An 18,592-nucleotide genomic window follows, 5' to 3' on the forward strand; every position below is an offset into this window, starting at 1 on the left:
TGAAATCAATTGATTCAACTCAGCAGCCTCTTTTTTCCTTAGGCCTGCTCTACTTTGACCTCCCTTCCAGAGAATTAGTAATGTCATTAGTACCAGCAAGCTTATAACCACCTCCATTTTGATAATTAAAACATTTAATATCATTTATTGAGATAGGTTCTCTCTGTCTCTTTGCCTTTGTTTCCCACATTTGATATCAAAGGCCTGGATTCCTTTGTTCTTTCATGTGTTTTTTTAAGTCTTACAAAACTATTTTATTCTTTCAAATGTATGCATATTACATTTTTTACAATGTAAAAATCTTCCATGTATTCTTAAAAACACTTAAATAATTACCATTATTTCTCCCTTCTATCCTCAAAAACAATCAAAGCAATTTTCATTTATTCCTCCCTTCTATGGAGATTAATATCTCTTTGGATATATAATTATATCCCCTTTCTCTTTATATAAATTGAATTAACATCCTTTCCTATGTATTTAACCTCAATTAATTTCCCTTCTATTTTCTGTATGAACCTATTCTCAGGCCAGTATATGGGTCAATGCCATGGTAAGAGATCCTAGAATTCCCACAGAGCCCACATTCAAAGATCCCAACTGTTTACATAGCATTGACTTCTTACATTTCCACTAATATTTTTATTCCTATCTTATTTAGGCCTGCTCTCTGCATAGCCTGTCTTATTTCCCAGCAGGAGCTCAGCAGAACCTTAAAAGTATTTGAGAAAGCCTCAAGCTGAATCCCTAGCCTGCTGCCCAGTGTGCCTGGCTTGAGCTTGGGGGTGTAGCTGGGTCTTAGTTTTAAGCCACAAACCCCGTAGTTGTGCATGCCAATTTAGCATGAATTTTGTCCTAGTCCCGAACCTGCACAGCTTGGGGGAAAACCATGCAGCTCAGCTAAGAAATGAATTCTCCTTGTCTCCTAATCATAAAAGGACAGCATGTGTTTTCCATTCATGAATCTATAATTAGTTTTTTTAAAGTGAGTTTTGCCATGGGTTGTGCCATTTGTAGTAAGAATATTTTAATAAATCCCGGTGTGGGCTTCCTTCCCTCCTTTGACCATGTATGTTCCCAGATGAATCTCACACACACACACACACACACACACACACACACAGCCTTTATATGTTAATATGCCTTAGGTAGCACAGTAGATGGGCAGCTGCCTACCCTTCATGCTGTTAGAATCTACCTCCTACCAATAACTCCAAGTTAATTTATACTTACCAATTTCTATGTTCCATCTTGGCTGCTCTTAACTCCAATTGGTCAGTCCCCTGGGCCACATTCTTTTGGCCCAGAACCCAGGACACTCTTGTTGCTTCTCTATCCTATGGTGGCTCTTGCCTCTCTCCTGCACACCCTTCTAAGGCTTGGCAGCTCTCTCCCTTCCCCATGGTCTCTTGTCCAGGAAACCTAAGTCTCTTCTCCCCAGCTATTGGCTTCTTTTATTTACCAATCAGAATGAACTGGGGGCAAGTTCTGAGAAGCTACATGCAAACTCCAGATCTTGGGGCCAGCACTTAGCATTACAGAAAACAGCAAACAGTAAACAGGGGGTGTTGTTGGAATACTTTTTGTCAGGGAGCCAAAAGATGGTGTCTTAGTTAGGGTTTCCATTGCTTCGAAGAGACACCATGACCAAGGCAACTCTTATAAAGGAAAAAACATTAATCTTACAGTTTCAGAAGTTCAATATCATCAATGGTCCTTTTGGCTGGTTTTCTCTGCAAACGTAGAAAACAGTCCCTCTGATGCCTTGTGTACTCTAGAGCTCTTGAAAGCTTGGCACCTTTCTTGTATCTCAGGAGGCAACAAAGCAAGGGGATATACTGGCAGGCAGCAGAGAAGAGAAAGAATGACTATCTTTGTGCTTTTGTCCTTTTGCATAGGATGCCATAAAGCACAATTCATTCCTGTGCCCTGAAAAAAAGCTCGAACAAGGAAACATGGAGGAAGCCTTTGAAAACGTGGATCAGATAGTTGAAGGTAAATAGCTCCAAAGAGTTTAGAGTTAGTCCTTGATTCCATGGTGAACCAGGCGTCAAAGACATGTTTGCCTTTGGGAGACTCATCCTCTGAAGTCCTGGGCCTTCCCCAAACCTACACTTCTTCTCAAAACCTCTGTGCATCCTTGCACCTGTGTGTGTGTGTTGTGTTTGGAGGTGAGAAGTCAGGGTAGCAGAATAAGCAGAAGAAAGTCCCTAAGACTTGGTTAGTCAAGTGCAGAGTAAGAAATAGAACCTATAACTTTTTAAAAGAAAATTATTTGTTTTATTTCACATGCATTGGTATTTTGCCTGCTTGTATGTCTGTATGAGGGTATCAGATACTCTAGAACTGGAGTTAGAGTCAACTGTGATCTACCATATGGGTGCTGGGAATTGAACCCCAATCCTCTGGAAGAGCAACAAGTGCTCTTAACTGATGAGCCATCTTTCCAACCCAGAACCTAGAACTTTTAGCTTTCAGAAGGATAGTCTCTGAAACAAGTTGTCTTGAGTGTCACAAGGTAAATGCCAGATTCCTTGGTGGGTGCCACTGCAGGCACTTCACATCCCTCTTCATCTCAAATGCTCCAGTGATGGCAGCTTCCAACCAGCATGTGTTCCAGGCATGTTCCTGCACTTGCCCCTCACAGGGAAGGTCCATGCTGGAGGGCAAGAACATTTCTACATGGAAACACAGAGAGTGCTTGTTATCCCAAAGACAGAGGACAAAGAGCTGGACATATATGTGTCCACACAGGACCCAGCCCACGTGCAGGTAAGGTCCAGCAAGATGCCACAATCGACTTCCTAATTCCATCACAGCGGTCAGTCTCCATATCGCAGGTGGCAACCACCTCACTAGCAGAAACTTAGAATCTGAATGTTGGCTACCTGTAATGCAGCTAAGAGCCCAGAACCACTTCAACTTTGTCCCTGTTCTCATCAACAAGAAAAGAGCAACCCTGATCACTTTTTCTTCTTTATATATTTTTCTTACTCTCTGAGAATTTCACCAATGCAAACAACCTATTTTGATCGTATACATCCCCTATTCCTCTCCAACTTACCCCAGACCTCCATCACATCCTCCTCCTAAGCTCATGTCTTTTATTTTTTTAATAACCATTGAGTCCAGTTATGCTTGTGGGTGTGGGGGCAGCCAACTGGAGCATGGCCAACTGGTTGCCACACCTCCAAAGAAAAGTGACTCTCCTCTTCCAGCAATGTCATCCAGATCCCCTCTCCAATCTTAGCTGGAATTTTTGCTGGCTTGATATTGTGCAGGTCTTGTCCAGTGTCTGTATTCATGACTATAACAGGCATGTCATGTCCAGAAGACATAATTCTTATTGAGAAAGTCTCATGTATTCCAGGATATCCTTGAACTCACTAAGTAGCCAAGGTTGACTTTGAACTTCTGAACAGCCTGACTCTACATCCTGAGTGTTAGAATCACAGTCATTCACTATCATACAAGATTTATGCAGTGCTGAGAATGAAACCCGGGTCTTCATGCTTAGCAGGCAAATTATAACCCCAGTACAAGTGAGATCACTTTAAATGAAAACACTATTCATTGCCGGGGCAGTGGTATCACATGCCTTTAATCCCAGCACGCGGTGGAGGCAGAAGCAGGTGGATCTCTGTAAATTCAAGTTCAACCTACTCTATAGAGATAGTTCCAGGACAGCCAAGAATACACAGAGACACTTTGTCTCAAAAAAACAAAAACAAGACAACAAAACAGCAGCAGCAACAACAAAAACCCCTGTTGGCAGCAGGTTTAGTTTAACCGATTCGATGGTATCATTAATTTATCCCTAGACTCTATTTTATTCTGTAAAGTAATCACTATAGATGATTTTTAGCATCAAGACATCACTTTAGATCACATTTATACTTCTCCAGACAGAAACTGCTCTAGGCTTAGGTCATCAACACATCACCCTTGTTAGTAGGATGTCAGGAGTCTACTGCTTTTCGCTGGTTTTGGTCTTTAGGCTCAGGCATTTGTCCAGGAGTGCAGCTGCCAATAAGAACCCAGGATTTTGATAATCTGGGGAAGATTAACAATGTTTAAAATGGCCCAGAGACTGGAAGCAGTGTTGGTACACACCTTTACTCCCAGCATTCAGGAGACAGAGACCGGTGGATCTCTGTGAGTCATCTTAGTGGGTTTTAGGACAGCTCGGGCTACATAGTGAGACCCTGTCTCAAAAGCCAACAAAACAAGCAAAGCTGGGCCAGAGCCCCCAGCCCAACCTGAGATTTTCCTCCACTGTCTTACAGTGGTAGACTCCAGTGGACTCTGCTCTACAGTTACATTTCAGGAAACAAAACACCTCGCTGCCATCTTACTCTTTTTGAACCTCATTGTCTCTTACAGAAAACAGTGTCCTCTGCCTTGAACGTCCCGATCAGCAGGATCACATGCCATGTGAAGCGAGTGGGTGGGGGCTTTGGAGGAAAGGTGGGGAGACCAGCGGTGTTCGGAGCAATTGCTGCAGTGGGAGCTGTCAAGTAAGTCTACCTTAGGGCTCAGAAGTTCGGGAGAGGCTGAGCCCAGAGGACATCAGGAGCCTGACAAATCAACTCTGGCTGCAGTCAGAGGCCCCTCTCGGTCCCAGGGGAATTCAGGTCCTTGTGTGTTTCTTTATAAAACAAAAATAATTTTTTTTTTCAAGACAGAGTTTCTCTGTGTAGCCTTGGCTGTCCTGGAACTCACTCTGTAGACCAGGCTAGCCTCGAACTCTCAAACTCAGAAATCCGCCTGCCTCTGCCTCCCAAGTGCTGGGATTAAAGGCCTGCGTCACCACCGCCCGGCTAACAAAGATAATTCATACCTGCCCTGCTGCCCTTTTTTTGGTATTGTAAAACACGTGACTTTGATGAAGGTAAGGGGCTTTAAATAGGAAAGGTGGGATAATTGACTGATTCCAGAACAGGAGGAGCCCATTCCTGAGCTTCAGGGAAGATGTATCGTTTAGATGTGGAGCAAGGCACCCTTTCCAAGTTAATCGTTGCCCGGTAAGGCTGCTTCAGCAGAGCAGAGTGGAGCGAGGAGGGAAAGATTTCAGCCTCCCACCTCCAAGCGCTGTCTTGTGGGACAGGAGTCTTTAGGTTGATCTCCAGAGGGCTTATGTCTTTGCTCTCCATGGATATTCAGCGCTCAAGTTCAGCTGGCACTGGCATAGCTGGTTCTTATTCATTGTCTTTGACTGGGTTTGTTGTCAGTGTTGGAGAACAAAGAGGCAAAGAAGCAGGATGGGGAGTAGAGTAGGAGGAAAAAGCAGAAGAGGGACGGAGGGGAGAGAAGGAGCAGGAGGGAGGGGGAGGGGAAGAGAAGGAGCAGGAGGGAGGGGGAGGGGAAGAGAAGGAGCAGGAGGGAGGGGGAGGGGAGGAGAAGAAGCAGGAGGGGAGGGAGGGGAGAAGATGCTGTTTAATATTTTGTCTGAGTTTTTGGCTTCAAAGTTCCTCGACAGCCTCTGTAGCTCAGAGAAAAGTCCTGTACACTGGAACATGCATCTTCGCCCCCCAGCTCAGGAAGGGGAGAAGCATGCCTGGAATCTCATCTCCACTTCTCTCCTCTATCAGTCACAGCGGACCTTGTGCCTTCTGCCCCTCAAGGGTGGCCACGCACAGTCGCCAAGTAGAGCACTTAAATCTCAGTCAGGCCTAGGCTAGCCACTAGTCCTGGCATCAGTATATTCCAAAACTTGCCCATGAGGACCCAGTGCCTCACGATGCATCCTGGCCTAGCACACACAGGTCACACCGGTCCACACCAGTGACCTGAGAGCAGTCCTCCAGATCCCCTGAGGTCATAGAAATTCCTGACTCAGAAACACATAATTTTTTAATTTTTTTTAAAAAAAGAAATCCCACCTTCTGATCCAAATCCCAGACCTTCTGAATCAGAGTTAGCAAGGGGTGTGCCTTGAAACTGTACATTTAACTGGCATTTCCTATTGATGTTAGCATTGCATTTACCTGTTCACACTCTCCCTTTATGACTAGTAGTACACATATGCAAAATGGGTAGATCTGGGTGAAAGTCAAATTTCAAGCCATAGGGACAGAACTTAGCTGTCGGGTAACATTAGTCCTTTTAGACATACCTCTAAACACTGAACTGCAAAGACAGAGAAATAGTCAGGCAATAATCCATATGGTGCCTGGAAGATTGTGTACAGATTAATAGATACACGATGGATGGATGGATGGATGGATGGATGGATGGATGGACGGACAGAGGACTAAATGAGTGAGAGAGATGGATGGGAGTGCACAGGGTGGATGATGTTATAAATGGCGGTGGGTAGAGACAAAGTAAGGACTTGAATAAACAGGTGGATATGCGGGTAGCTGAATAGATGAATGAGTGGGAGACAGGTGGATGAGACGAATGGAGATCTACATTTTGTTTTCTACAGAACTGGCCATCCCATTCGTCTTGTTCTGGATCGTGAAGATGATATGTTAATAACTGGGGGAAGACACCCATTATTTGCAAAATACAAAGTAAGTACTACAAGTGAAATTATTAAAATGCCTCATTTGGTTTGAGTGGCTTTGTCCTTTTCTATCACTTTGATTTTGTTGAAACCTAAAAACAATCAGCATTTAAAGTATCAAATGAAAATGGTATGTATTTTGGATGCTCATGACATTCTATAATTAACTTTTAATTTAGTGTATAATTGTAAAAATATAATGATGAAAATACAATTTTGTTCCAGGCAGTGGTGGTGCACGCTTTTAATCCCAGCACTTGGGAGGCAGAAGCAGGCAGATTTCTGAGTTCGAGGCCAGCCTGGTCTACAGAGTGAGTTCCAGGACAGCCAGGGCTACACAGAGAAACCTTGTCTCGAAAAAAAAAAAAATTTGAATAGTAACTTAAAGGCATTGTTTGAGGGCCTTGGGACTATGGCTCAGTGGATAAAGTTTGTGATACAAACCTGAGGACCTTAGATAGTATCTCCAGGAACCACATAAAAACTGAGAGGTTGAGGCTCTCTGCAGCAGCCCCAGTGCCCAGGAGAAGAAAACAGGGCATCCCAAAGGCAAGGTGTCTAGATAGACTAGAGAAATTGGTAAGGTCTGGGTCTGTCAAGAAACTCTGCCTCAGTAAATAAATTGAAGTGCAAGCAAGAAAGCTTTCTGACATTATCCTTTGGGTCCATACATATGTGCACACACATGTAGACACACATACTTGTGTAAAAGAAAAGCACTATAAAAATAGCACTTTGCAGTAGAAATATTTAGAAACAATTTGACCATTTGCACTATAAAATAATCTCTAACAGAATTCCACTAACTGGTAAATTTAAATTATTCAAATCGCATTCTTTCTATTTTCTTTCAGCTGAAGTAGAAACACTGTTTGAACACGTTCACGGCATGTAGTAGATGACACTATTTTTCAAATTTGTGATTTGTTCCTTAGGACCCTTCTGTTGTGATAAAAGGTGACAAAACATGATTTAGTAGGCATTCCTTGAGCATGCACATCTGATTTCCTACCTAGTTTTAGCACTGCCTTAGATTGCTGCACCATTCTATTACCTATGTTGTTATTTACAAAGCACCTTGACCACCCAGTAAGACAAGTCCAGCTCATAAATTCTCCAACCACTGTTCCCGAGGCTTTCCTGTAACAAGGGATAACATGATTCATCTCCATGCATTCTGGGATCCCAGAGACTTTCCAATGTGGAGAAAACCACAAACTAAATTAGAAAGAAAGCCAGAACAGAATGGTGGAGAATCTTCCAAGAGTCAGGAAAATTAGAGAGGCAATTTGTATTCTGGAAGTCGAGCAAGAACTTGAGGACTCATACTGAGTATGGAGACAGGATTGCCTGCTGAAAAGAAAGGGCTCAGAAAAACTTGGGCCAAGAAAGGCCTTCTTCGGAGGCTGGAGAGATGACTTAGTGGTTAAGAGCACTGACTGCTCTCCCAGAGGTGCTGAGTTCAATTCCCAGCAACCACATGGTGGCTCACAACCATCTGTAACGGGATCTGATGCCCTTTCCTGGTGTGTCTGAAGACAGCAACAGTGTACTCATATACATAAAATAAATAATTAAGTCTTTTAAAAAAAGAAAGAAAGTCCTTCTTCAATCAGACACTGGGAGACAAGGCCACAGCAGGTGGGTGCCACATAAAAACAAACTAGAGGCAAAGTCTATCTTTGATCCATTTCAACAGGGAATTAAGGGGTGTCTCACACTTGGTAAGTTCATTTTAAGTAAAATGTTCAACATTTGGTGACAGGTGGGATTCATGAACAGTGGACGAATCAAAGCCCTAGACATTGAATGCTACATCAATGGAGGATGCACACTGGATGACTCGGAGCTGGTATGTGTGTCAGAAGCCACTGTGCAAAAGGTCAGAGATAACATGCAAAAGGTCTAGTTGTGTAAAAGTATCTTTTAATTTGCCTGATATAATTATCACCTTGGCGGCTTACTGCCTCCATCTGCTAACCTGGGCCCAGTCCTGGAAGCTTCTAACCTCTGTAAAATCTTATCTAGGCCTAAGAAGTTTTCAGCCTCTGAGACTTACTGCTCAGTAAGCTCACTCACCCTTTCTAGTTCTTTCTGATCTCTGATTGGCTGGTTCATCTCAGCTGTTCTGGCTCAAACTCCTCTCCAAGCCGACTGATTCAATCCAGCTTCTCTCAGACTCTGAATTTTCGCTCTATTTGGTCTCAAACTAACTCTGTCAATCTGGTCTAATCTTCTAGCTCCTTCTTATTCTCTGGCTCATTCTGTCTTTACCTGTGTCTAGCTTGTTCTCTCTGCAATGTGCCTCTGTAAAACTCTCCCAGTAAAACTGCCCTCTCTCCTATGCACTGGTCTTTCTTAAGTAGTCTTTCTTTTCTCTCTGTTCTCGTGAGGCTTGAGCATATCATATTCTGTCAAGTCTCCTCAAATTCATCACTTTGTCTGCCACTCAATTGGACATCACTTTGAAACATGGCTGCTTCCTTCTACAAACTAACTTTACCTTCATTGTTTGGGACAAAAGTTACGTTCTAAGGCTGAGACAGGTTTTTCCAGTAAACACAACACAATCTTAGGGGATTCACAGTGTGATCAAATATCTTGCAACACAGATTAATCTTTATGCAAAGTTGGGCAGCGTGTCTGATATATGTGGATATCTCCTTTTCCTTTAGGTAACAGAATTTCTTGTACTAAAACTGGAAAATGCATATAAAATCCGCAACCTCAGACTCCGAGGTCGTGCCTGCATGACAAACTTACCATCCAATACAGCCTTTCGTGGGTTTGGCTTCCCACAAGGGGTCCTGGTAACAGAATCTTGCATCACAGCTGTGGCAGCCAAATGTGGGCTTCCACCAGAAAAGGTAAGATTATAATGAGGCCCATAACCAAGGCTGATAAGGAAACTGAGGAATTAGCTAGCAGCCCCAGGAAACACTAGAAAAAGTGCACAAATTAATCCTGGCTCAGAATTTGAGATAAGAGCTTCGGTTTTTTGTTTGTTTTGTTTTTCTTTTTTCATGACTGTGATGTAGAAGTGCCATCATTATTTAGACATTCCAGGATGACACATATCTGGGTTTGTTACCCAGTTTAGGCTGTTAAATGTTGCTGGAACTAGATAGAAGACACAGTGGCTAAGAGCATATACTGTTCTTGTTCTTCTGGAGGACCATAATTCTGTTCCCAGCACCCACATTAGTGGTTCACAATCACTCCAGTTCCAAAGGATCTATCCTGTACTCACTTTTGTTCTCTATGGGCACTGTATCACATGCACAAACTCACACACATATATAAATAATTTAAAAATAAAATTTTATGCCAGGCAGTGGTGGCACACACCTTTAATCCCAGCACTTGAAGGGCAAAGGTAGGCAGATTTCTGAGTTTGAAGGTACTCTGGTCAACAGAGTGAGTTCCAGGACTGCCAGGGCTACACAGAAACACTGTCTCAAAAAATACACACACACACACACACACACACACACACACACACACACATATATACATATAAACATAAAATCTTAAGGTTATCTTGAAATGAACACATAGTGCTAGGGGCACATCATATCTCTATCCTTTTGTGTAGGTCTATCTATTGAACAAACTCACAAAAATGGAATTGATGGTACACTTGAAAGCTTTTTAGAGATATTGTCCAAAATTAACCATTTGAAAATGTTTTGTCGGGCAGTGGTGGCGCACACCTTTAATCCCAGCACTTGGGAGGCAGAGGCAGGCAGATTTCTGAGTTCGAGGCCAGCCTGGTCTACAGAGTGAGTTCCAGGACAGCCAGGGCTACACAGAGAAACCCTGCCTCAAAAAAAGAAAAAAAGAAAGAAAAAAAGAAAAGAAAATGTTGTTCTATACAGTACCCCGAAGGCTTGTGGGTGTAAGGGAGTTGGAGCAGAGTCAGGCTGACTCCAGCACCAGCAGTCGATGACATCTTCTGCTCCTTACCTGTTCAGTCACATCTGAGTGCATGCTCTGTGTCTACCCTGTCTCCTCAATCCAGACCCACTGCTCCAGCAAGGATTTTTTATGTGTTGTCTCTGGAACATGTTTGTATCTAAATTCAGTGGGACCTCTGGGTTTTCACTGGATTGGCAGCGTACTTCCTCTATACCAGAGAATACCCTAATCCTATATACACAGCATATATCAGAATAATAATAGATTTCCTATAAGACTTCACAAAAGACATCATGGGTACAAAAGAGGAAGACATCACATGGAGATGAGGATTGGGGGACTCAAAAAATATATCCTTCTGGAGAAGATGGCACAAGGCTCAGCTTGAGGAATGAAAGATGGAAAGTCGACCTAAGCAAATGGAACAGGAGGGACAGAGACAGTGGACCTCTGTGCCCTGGGTGCTTTGGCACAAGATGATTTATTTCATAGAATTTCTGAGGAACAAATAAATTTTTTTCATTTTCATGGGGCTGAGAATGTAGCTCATTGATAGAAAATTCAGCCAGCATTCACAAAGCCTTAGGTTCCAACCCCAGAGCTATACGTACAAAAAGAAAAAGGGGAAAAAAGATTTTATAATCTGCATAGTCTTTACAAATCCAGTGTTGTTGCTGGCAACAGTACAGTATTCTTTTACTTCTATCAGAATAAGTTGGAGATAATGAACCCACTCCCCAGGGATTTCCAGCAGGCTCTCCTTTTCTGGATGTTGAAGTTCCCAGGATATGAACCAGATCCTGTTCACACACAAATTTGAAAAGATTTAACTATGTATTCAAAATGCAATCAGAAGACTTGAAGATCTGCTATTTGTCATTATTTTGTGATTCTCGATAACAGAACAGTCTTCACTCATGATGGTAGAGCCTAGCTTTAATACACTCTTTACTGACTCTGCTCCATCCCCTGAACACAGCAATTTGGAAAGAAGACCATGGCCCAGTAAGATGGCTCAGTGGGTAAAGGCCATGGTAGAAAGAGAAAACTGATTCCCAAGGGCTGCCCTCTGACATCCACACATATGCCATGGCATGTACACACACACACACACACACACGAGTACACACATACATACACACAGGATATAGGATAGGGAGATAGATCATACTTAGAAAGATAGATGATGGATGGATGAATGGGTAGATGGATGGATGAATAGATAGGTAGATAGATAGATCATACTTAGATAGGTGGTAGATGGATGATGGATAGATAGATACATAGATAGATAGATAGATAGATAGATAGATAGATAGATAGATCATACTTAGATGGTAGATGGATGATGGATAGATAGATAGATAGATAGATAGATAGATAGATAGATCATACTTATATGGTAGATGGATTGATGGATGGATGGATGGATAGGTAGGTAGGTAGGTGGGTGGGTTGGAAAATAACCCAACCTCCCAGGCCTTCGTCATACTCCCTTTTAGACTGGTCACTGTCAACTGTACCACCCTCCAGAGACCCCAGTTGGTGCACTGTGAGGAGATAGAAATCGTCCCACCATTCTCACAGCAGCACGTGCCGCTTGAACACAATAGAAGAAAGTCCTCCCCCAACAAAGTTTGTGCTTCAGAGGAAGCAGTCCAGCTGGCAGTCTGTCTCTCTGTAAGTTCTGATGGAATTTCACACTTGTTTCAGATTAGGGAGAAAAACATGTACAAAACAGTTGATAAAACTATCTACAAGCAAGCGTTCAGCCCCGAACCCCTGATAAGGTGTTGGAACGAGTGTCTGGACAAGTCTTCCTTTTACGTCAGAAGGACAAAAGTGGACGAGTTCAATAAGAAGAGTTACTGGAAGAAGCGAGGAATCGCTATTGTCCCCATGAAGTTTTCAGTTGGCTTTGCTGCGACAAGCTATCATCAGGTAAAGTTCGCACATACAGAGCACATGGTAAATGAATCTTATGTCTAACACACTCTTGGTCCAATCAACTGATTCTGGTGTTCAAAGGATGCCACATTTCCCAGAGCACCAGGGCCCTCCTTGGATATACATAGGAGAAATGTCCAGAAGTCTCCTGAGCAGCTTCATGTGGTAGTAGGAGAAAGGTCACTGTGGCAAGAAGCTTTGATGACAAGCGTGAGGGCATCGGTTGCATGACTGCCAGGACTAGAGGGTAGGAGAACTGGCCCCCGATTCTATGCTAATCTAAAGGAGCAGAAGCCCAAAGGATCAGTGTGTGTTTTCTACTGAGGAAGGGGTGTCCCACCTACAGGAATGCTTGGAATACCTGCCAAGTCTCAGGCAGAGAAGTCATTCCACTGCTTCCTGACCACCCACCTGGGACTTGGAGACACCTCCCCAGGAACCTGTTGGCTCTGATGGGGAAGAGAGAGTGGACTCCAGAATTGCCCTGGGGAAATTATCAAGAGAGGAGGCAAGTCATCCACAGGCAGAAGGGAGGCAGGAAAGCAGTATGCACATGGCTAAGGCCTCTGAAGAGTATCAGACCTGAGCCAACAGACCTCTGAATCACAGTGGGTCACAAGGACCAGGAAACTGATAGAAATCTAGGAATGACTGTTCTTACTCGTTACTATCAACCCAGGTCAGAAAATGTAGCAACTAGGAAAGGCTTCAAGCAGTAGAATGCTATGTGCAGGCCATCAAAAGTGTTTCTCCATTCATACCCACTACCAGCAGCCTATCTTCCCTCAACCCCTCCTTACACACACACACACACACACACACACACACACATGCATGCACACATATACACACATGTACACATGTGTATACACACACACACATATATATACACATGCACAAACATGCCCTGTGAAAAGAATCCCCTCCTAGGAAATAAAAGCAGCAATTGATCCTAATTCTTAGTCAACTGGAGTCAGAAAGGAAACACTGAGACATTCTTGGCCTGCCGTTTGCTAGGTATGTGTCAATAAAGTTGTTCAGACTTTCTGAACGTCAGCTCCATCAACTGTAAAGTGAGACTAACAATAATACTCTCTTAGGATTAATGAATACTGGCTGAGAAAATTAATACAGAGCACTTGGCAAGATTCCTTGAACACTCTGGAAGTCAACCAGGGTAACCCTAAGCCCCTCCCAGGGGAGCCCAGACACATCTCTCAGGGCTCTTTCTCTCCTGACAGGTAGGATAAGATGCCCTCAGTTTATGTGTCATATCCCTGCTTGGGTCCAGTACGACCATTCCATAGACAGGTACAAGGTTAGTTTTCACATCCACTAGCCTGACTGAATCAATGGACCTTGGATGGTTTTTCTCTGCCACCAAATATTGTATCTTTACCAGCCTGACTTGAACAGCAGCTGGGTGACTAGTAGACAAGTTTGACCATCATAGTAACTACTCAGAGTTAGCATAGACTCCACAAATCAAGGGTTAAATCCCACAGACTATATCCACTCTGACACCAGCTACAACTCATACTTCTGCCTAAGTGACTACTACATTGAGAGGTCCCCCGGCCCACTATCCCAATAATGATTTTTTTTTAAGCTGTAATGATTTTCTAGAATAAATCACAAAACTCAGGAAAGCTTTTTATTATCATTGTCAGCTTATTATTTTATTATTATTATCATTATCATTACCAGCTAATATAAATGACACAACTCAGAAGCAGCCAATGGAAGAGATGCCTAAGGCAGGACACTGGGGAGGGAGAAAGTTTGTCTTCTGGGTGTTCATCCCCCAAGAAGTGGACAGAACTCAGAAATGTGCAATGGGACCGGAATACACTCTCACCAGCATCACTCACACACAAATATGCACACAGGCTGACCCACTCACCCTGAGCCGATCCCGGGACCTCCTGAGGCACCCCCTTGGCAAAAGATAGCACTTTTCAAGATTTAGAAAGTACCTGAAAGTACTGTGCCAAGAGCCAGAAACAAGACTAAGAAACAAGACTTTTGTCATCAGTATGGTCCCTTCTCACCAAAACTACAGCCCCTCCACTATCATCCCTGGGTGCCAACTTTTTATCTTGGCCACTTTAGAAGAAAGCTTTACTTCAGCTGATGTCTTCTTCTGAAAGGCCTCCGGCTTCCCCACAGAGCCGTAAATTGATATGCCCAAGAACCACTTGGCCAGGTCTGGCAAGAGTCATTCCAGGTCAGCTGCTGACACAGCTGGAAGCCTCCTCACAAACAGAGGGAAGCAGAGTGGTACAGCCGGCTGGCCACAGGCTACAGTGAATAAATACTATTATTAGTACCATGCACCTCCAAGCTCCCCAACCCCTCCAAGACATCCCGGAACCTCCAGGCATCTCCAGACTGGGAGGAAAAACACCACCTTTCCACCCATCTAATTTAACAAAACCTACATGGTGTCCCTGTGAGTCCAACCTGCTCAAAGTTCTCTCTAGGACAAAAAGTAACATAAGGCCTGCCCCCTGCTTGGGGAGTCTCAGAGCAGAGCTTACCATGCCCTAGGGGTGCCCTGTGGTAGGCACAGCAAACATGCTGGGCAGCTCAAAAAATGTATGTGTATGCATATGTGTAAGTGTATGTGTATATATCCTACAGTTCTATAGGTTGCAAGTTCAGAGTCAAGCTATCAGCAGGAACCACTCTACCACCAAGCCCTCCAGGCTCTTCCAGGCTCTTCTAGCCTCTTCTGGCTCCTGCCCCTTCTTGGCTTATGGCAATATAACTCCACTGGTTGAGTCCAGCTTCATGGGCCATTATCCCTGGCCCCCAGAGTCTGCTAAACACACCAGTTGTTGGCTTTGGGACCCCCTTCTACTAGTCTGATCATCTTAAAATATAGTATCTGCAAAACTGTTTCCAGCTCGAGGCACATTCTGAGGCTCCAGGTGGGTGTGAACTGGGAGGAATGGACCACTGTTGCACCCAGAACTGGAAAGAGGAAGGATGGAGGAGGAGATGGGGCGTTCCCAGCTATGGTCAGATGCTGCAGGGAGTCTTGAGAGAGTGGAGACAGAGGGGTCTAAATGCTGGACAGATGAAGAACAGGGAACCCTCTAGGAACTGAAGATTACAGAGCAGGAGCCAGGGTCGGAGAGGAGTCGTGGTGGGATTGGACCCAGGACAAGGCAAGAAGAGACAGTGGTGTAATGGGTGGGGGATGAGACCAGACCCTAAAGGACAGCTGTGACAAGGAGCAGGGCTTTCAGCAACAGGTGAAAGGGACACCTTGCTCACTTCTGTCCCCTGCCTCTATTCATTGTCACGTCAGGGGACCCTGAGCTTCACAAGGGTCTATTTTCTACAGCCTTAAGCCGCTGAGGTTCTACCCGACAACGACTGGGTTTCAGCCTGTGTCCCCACCATCTATGCCTCCCTTGAGCAGATTGCTCATGCTTGTGTCCAGACAGATCAGGAGAGTATTCCACTCAGTGCTTCACAATCAGCCCTCAACTCAGTCGACTTTCAAGTACTTGAGACCAGGTGGGCATGATCAGACATGCTTTTAACCCTAGCACTTGGGGCACCTCAGTCCCCCAAAGTCCACCAAAGCAGGCGAATTTCTGTGAGTTCAAAGTCAGCCTGAAGGAGTTCTAAGCTGGCTAGAGCTACATAGTAAGACCCTGACTAAAAAGAAAAAAATCCAAATTGCTAAGTCGGGAAATTCTTCCCAGTTGACTTTTGATAGAGTAGAAGTAAGTTCAAGACCCTCTGGGGATCTCACATCTCTGACCTCCCTGCTCCAGAGAGTAAGGTTTCACTACCTCATTTCTTTTCCTAATTTTTTAGAAATTATTTTATGTGTATGAGAGTTTTGCCTCCACATATGTGCATTGCCCATTAAAACCAAAAGAGGAAATTATATTTCCTGGAAACTGGAATTACAGTTCTGAGCTGCCATGTGGGTGCTGGGAATTGAACCTGGGTCATCTGGAAGATCAGCCAGTGCTCTTAACCTCTAAGCCATCACCTCAGCCTCTCCCTCATTTCTTACATTGAATTTACCAACACTCGCTGAAGCACTCATTCTGGACTATCTTACAGGCAGCTGCACTCGTCCATATCTACACCGATGGCTCTGTGTTGGTGGCACATGGAGGCAATGAACTGGGACAAGGTATTCACACCAAAATGCTACAGGTAAAATTGATCATCTTTGCACACACTGTTGACACGACTGAAGCTTGGGGTATCTTTTAAGGTAAATGATGACAGTACATTCAAACAAAGACTTTGACTAGCTAAAAGGCTTCTTGCATATAAACTACAATGAATGAACACTGTGACAGAAACCCATGCATATACAAATGCTCCTGAGACTACCAGCAGAACACTATGACACAGGTTCCACACACCTACAGGAGCTAACAGGGAATTGGAGAGAGCCAATGATTCATCAACAACTATCAACATGCTCTCTCTCTCTCTCTCTCTCTCTCTCTCTCTCTCTCTCTCTCGCTCTCGCTCTCGCTCTCGCTCTCGCTCTCCCTCTCCCTCTCCCTCTCCCTCTCCCTCTCCCTCGCCCTCCCGCTCCCCCTTTCTCTCTCTCTCTCTCTCTCTCTCTCTCTCTCTCACACACACACACACACACACACACACAAACATTTAGTACTAGGCTGTGTGCTAGGCAAGTGCTTTAACACTAAGCCATAGCACCAGCTATTTTACATTAAAAAAATAAAAGACGCATGCTAGTATGGTTGCACTCAATTTTAATCCTGGCACTCTGGATATATAGCCAGGCAGATTTCTGAGTTCCAGTCCAGCCTAGGCTACAGAACAAGTTCCAGACAGCCAGGGCTACACAGAGAAACCCTGTCTCAGAGGACCAAAACAGAAGAAAAAGAGGGGGGAAGAGGAAGAAGAAAGAACAAAGAAAGAAAAGAAAGAAACAAAATAAAAAGGGAAGCCAACAGAAAGGGTCGTTTGTGTGCGTGTGTACCCCGCCTCATGTGTGTGCATGCACACTCAGGTAGTTCATCACATACGGAGCTCAGAGGACACCTTAGAAGCCAGTTCTCTCCTACCACATGAGTTCTGGGTATCTAATGTAGGTCATCAGGATCCGTGGTAGGTACATTTATCTGCTAGGCCAACTAACCAGCCCTGACCTATAATTTTAAAGGCATATGATCTCAGAAAAAAAACAGAATTCTTTGAATTAAACACACTCTACGTAATGATGGATCCTTCAGACTATTACAGTGTAGCTTTCATCACTGGCCCCTTAGCTCCCTTAGAACACGCCTCCCACGTTACACATGCTCCGAAGGACTCCTCATTCAGGCACGCTCAGGCCTCTCCTCCCTGCTCACAATCCTGCCACAGACAGGCCCAGTGACCCCTGAACACCATGGGCTGCAAGAAAGAAAGCATATGATTCACGCAGGGTCAACCAACCTCCTTTTCTAAAACAGATAGGCAGACGCTCTGAGAGAGAACTCTTTCCCCAGGGATTGTTTAGGAGGTAGGCTGAAGGTCAAGGGTCATCAGTAGCAGTACTGTGCAGTGGACAAGCCTACTGTTGTAAATAATATGGTCATGGAGAAAGGAAAGCAAAAGCCAGAGGCTGAGTGAAGATCCTAATAAGACCATAAAGTCGCTAGGAACAGACATGCTTGTCAGCCCTCTGGCCCCTTTTTGGTTATTTTATTTTATTTTATTTTATTTTATTTTATTTTATTTTATTTGAGGCAGGTTCTCACCATGTGTCCATTGCTTTTCCAAAGGACCCGTTCAATTCCAAGTTCTCATATCAGGCAGCTCACAACAGCCTGTAACTCCCACTCCAGGCAGATCAGACTGGCTTTTGCAGCATCTTCCTCTTTTTTCTTCTATTTATTCCCACTTGCTTATATTTTTCTAGTATTTGCTGTTCACTTTTAAACTTTCTGTTCTTTTCCTCTCAGCTTCTCTTAGGGATACCTATAAGAATTAAGATAATGAAAGTGGGGGGATAGCATTGTCATGGGTAATAACACAGGCACTTGGGATGGAGAAATAAGCGGATCTTTGTGAGTTCGAAGACAGCCTGGACTACAAAGTGAGTTCTAGGCCTCTAGGCCAGAGCAACATAGTGAGATCCTGTCTCAAAGAAGAGGAAGAGGAGGAAGAGGAAAAAAGAAAGGAAGGAAGGAAGGAGGGAGGGAGGGAGGGAAGGAGGGAGAGAAG

General features: G+C 44.1%; 1 protein-coding gene and 1 long non-coding RNA gene across 2 annotated transcripts in view; one reads left to right on the forward strand and one right to left on the reverse strand.

Annotated features, from left to right (window-relative positions):
* LOC114619805 (aldehyde oxidase 2) overlaps positions 1 to 18,592 on the forward strand; it is an 88,603-nt gene that overhangs the window by 41,876 nt on the left and 28,135 nt on the right. Inside the window, exons 20-27 of the mRNA XM_028765734.1 lie at positions 1,899 to 1,995; positions 2,648 to 2,772; positions 4,384 to 4,517; positions 6,431 to 6,518; positions 8,277 to 8,363; positions 9,187 to 9,378; positions 12,143 to 12,370; positions 16,466 to 16,561. Of these exons, the coding sequence (XP_028621567.1) occupies positions 1,899 to 1,995; positions 2,648 to 2,772; positions 4,384 to 4,517; positions 6,431 to 6,518; positions 8,277 to 8,363; positions 9,187 to 9,378; positions 12,143 to 12,370; positions 16,466 to 16,561 (1,047 nt within the window). The remainder of the gene's footprint in view (positions 1 to 1,898; positions 1,996 to 2,647; positions 2,773 to 4,383; positions 4,518 to 6,430; positions 6,519 to 8,276; positions 8,364 to 9,186; positions 9,379 to 12,142; positions 12,371 to 16,465; positions 16,562 to 18,592) is intronic.
* The window catches only part of LOC114619806, an 8,407-nt gene continuing 8,091 nt past the window's right edge, over positions 18,277 to 18,592 (reverse strand). The window contains exon 3 of the long non-coding RNA XR_003711216.1: positions 18,277 to 18,346. This is a non-coding gene — a long non-coding RNA (uncharacterized LOC114619806). The remainder of the gene's footprint in view (positions 18,347 to 18,592) is intronic.

Source organism: Grammomys surdaster, unplaced genomic scaffold, assembly GCF_004785775.1.
Source record: "Grammomys surdaster isolate TR1022 unplaced genomic scaffold, NIH_TR_1.0 165, whole genome shotgun sequence".
Lineage (NCBI taxonomy): Eukaryota > Metazoa > Chordata > Mammalia > Rodentia > Muridae > Grammomys > Grammomys surdaster.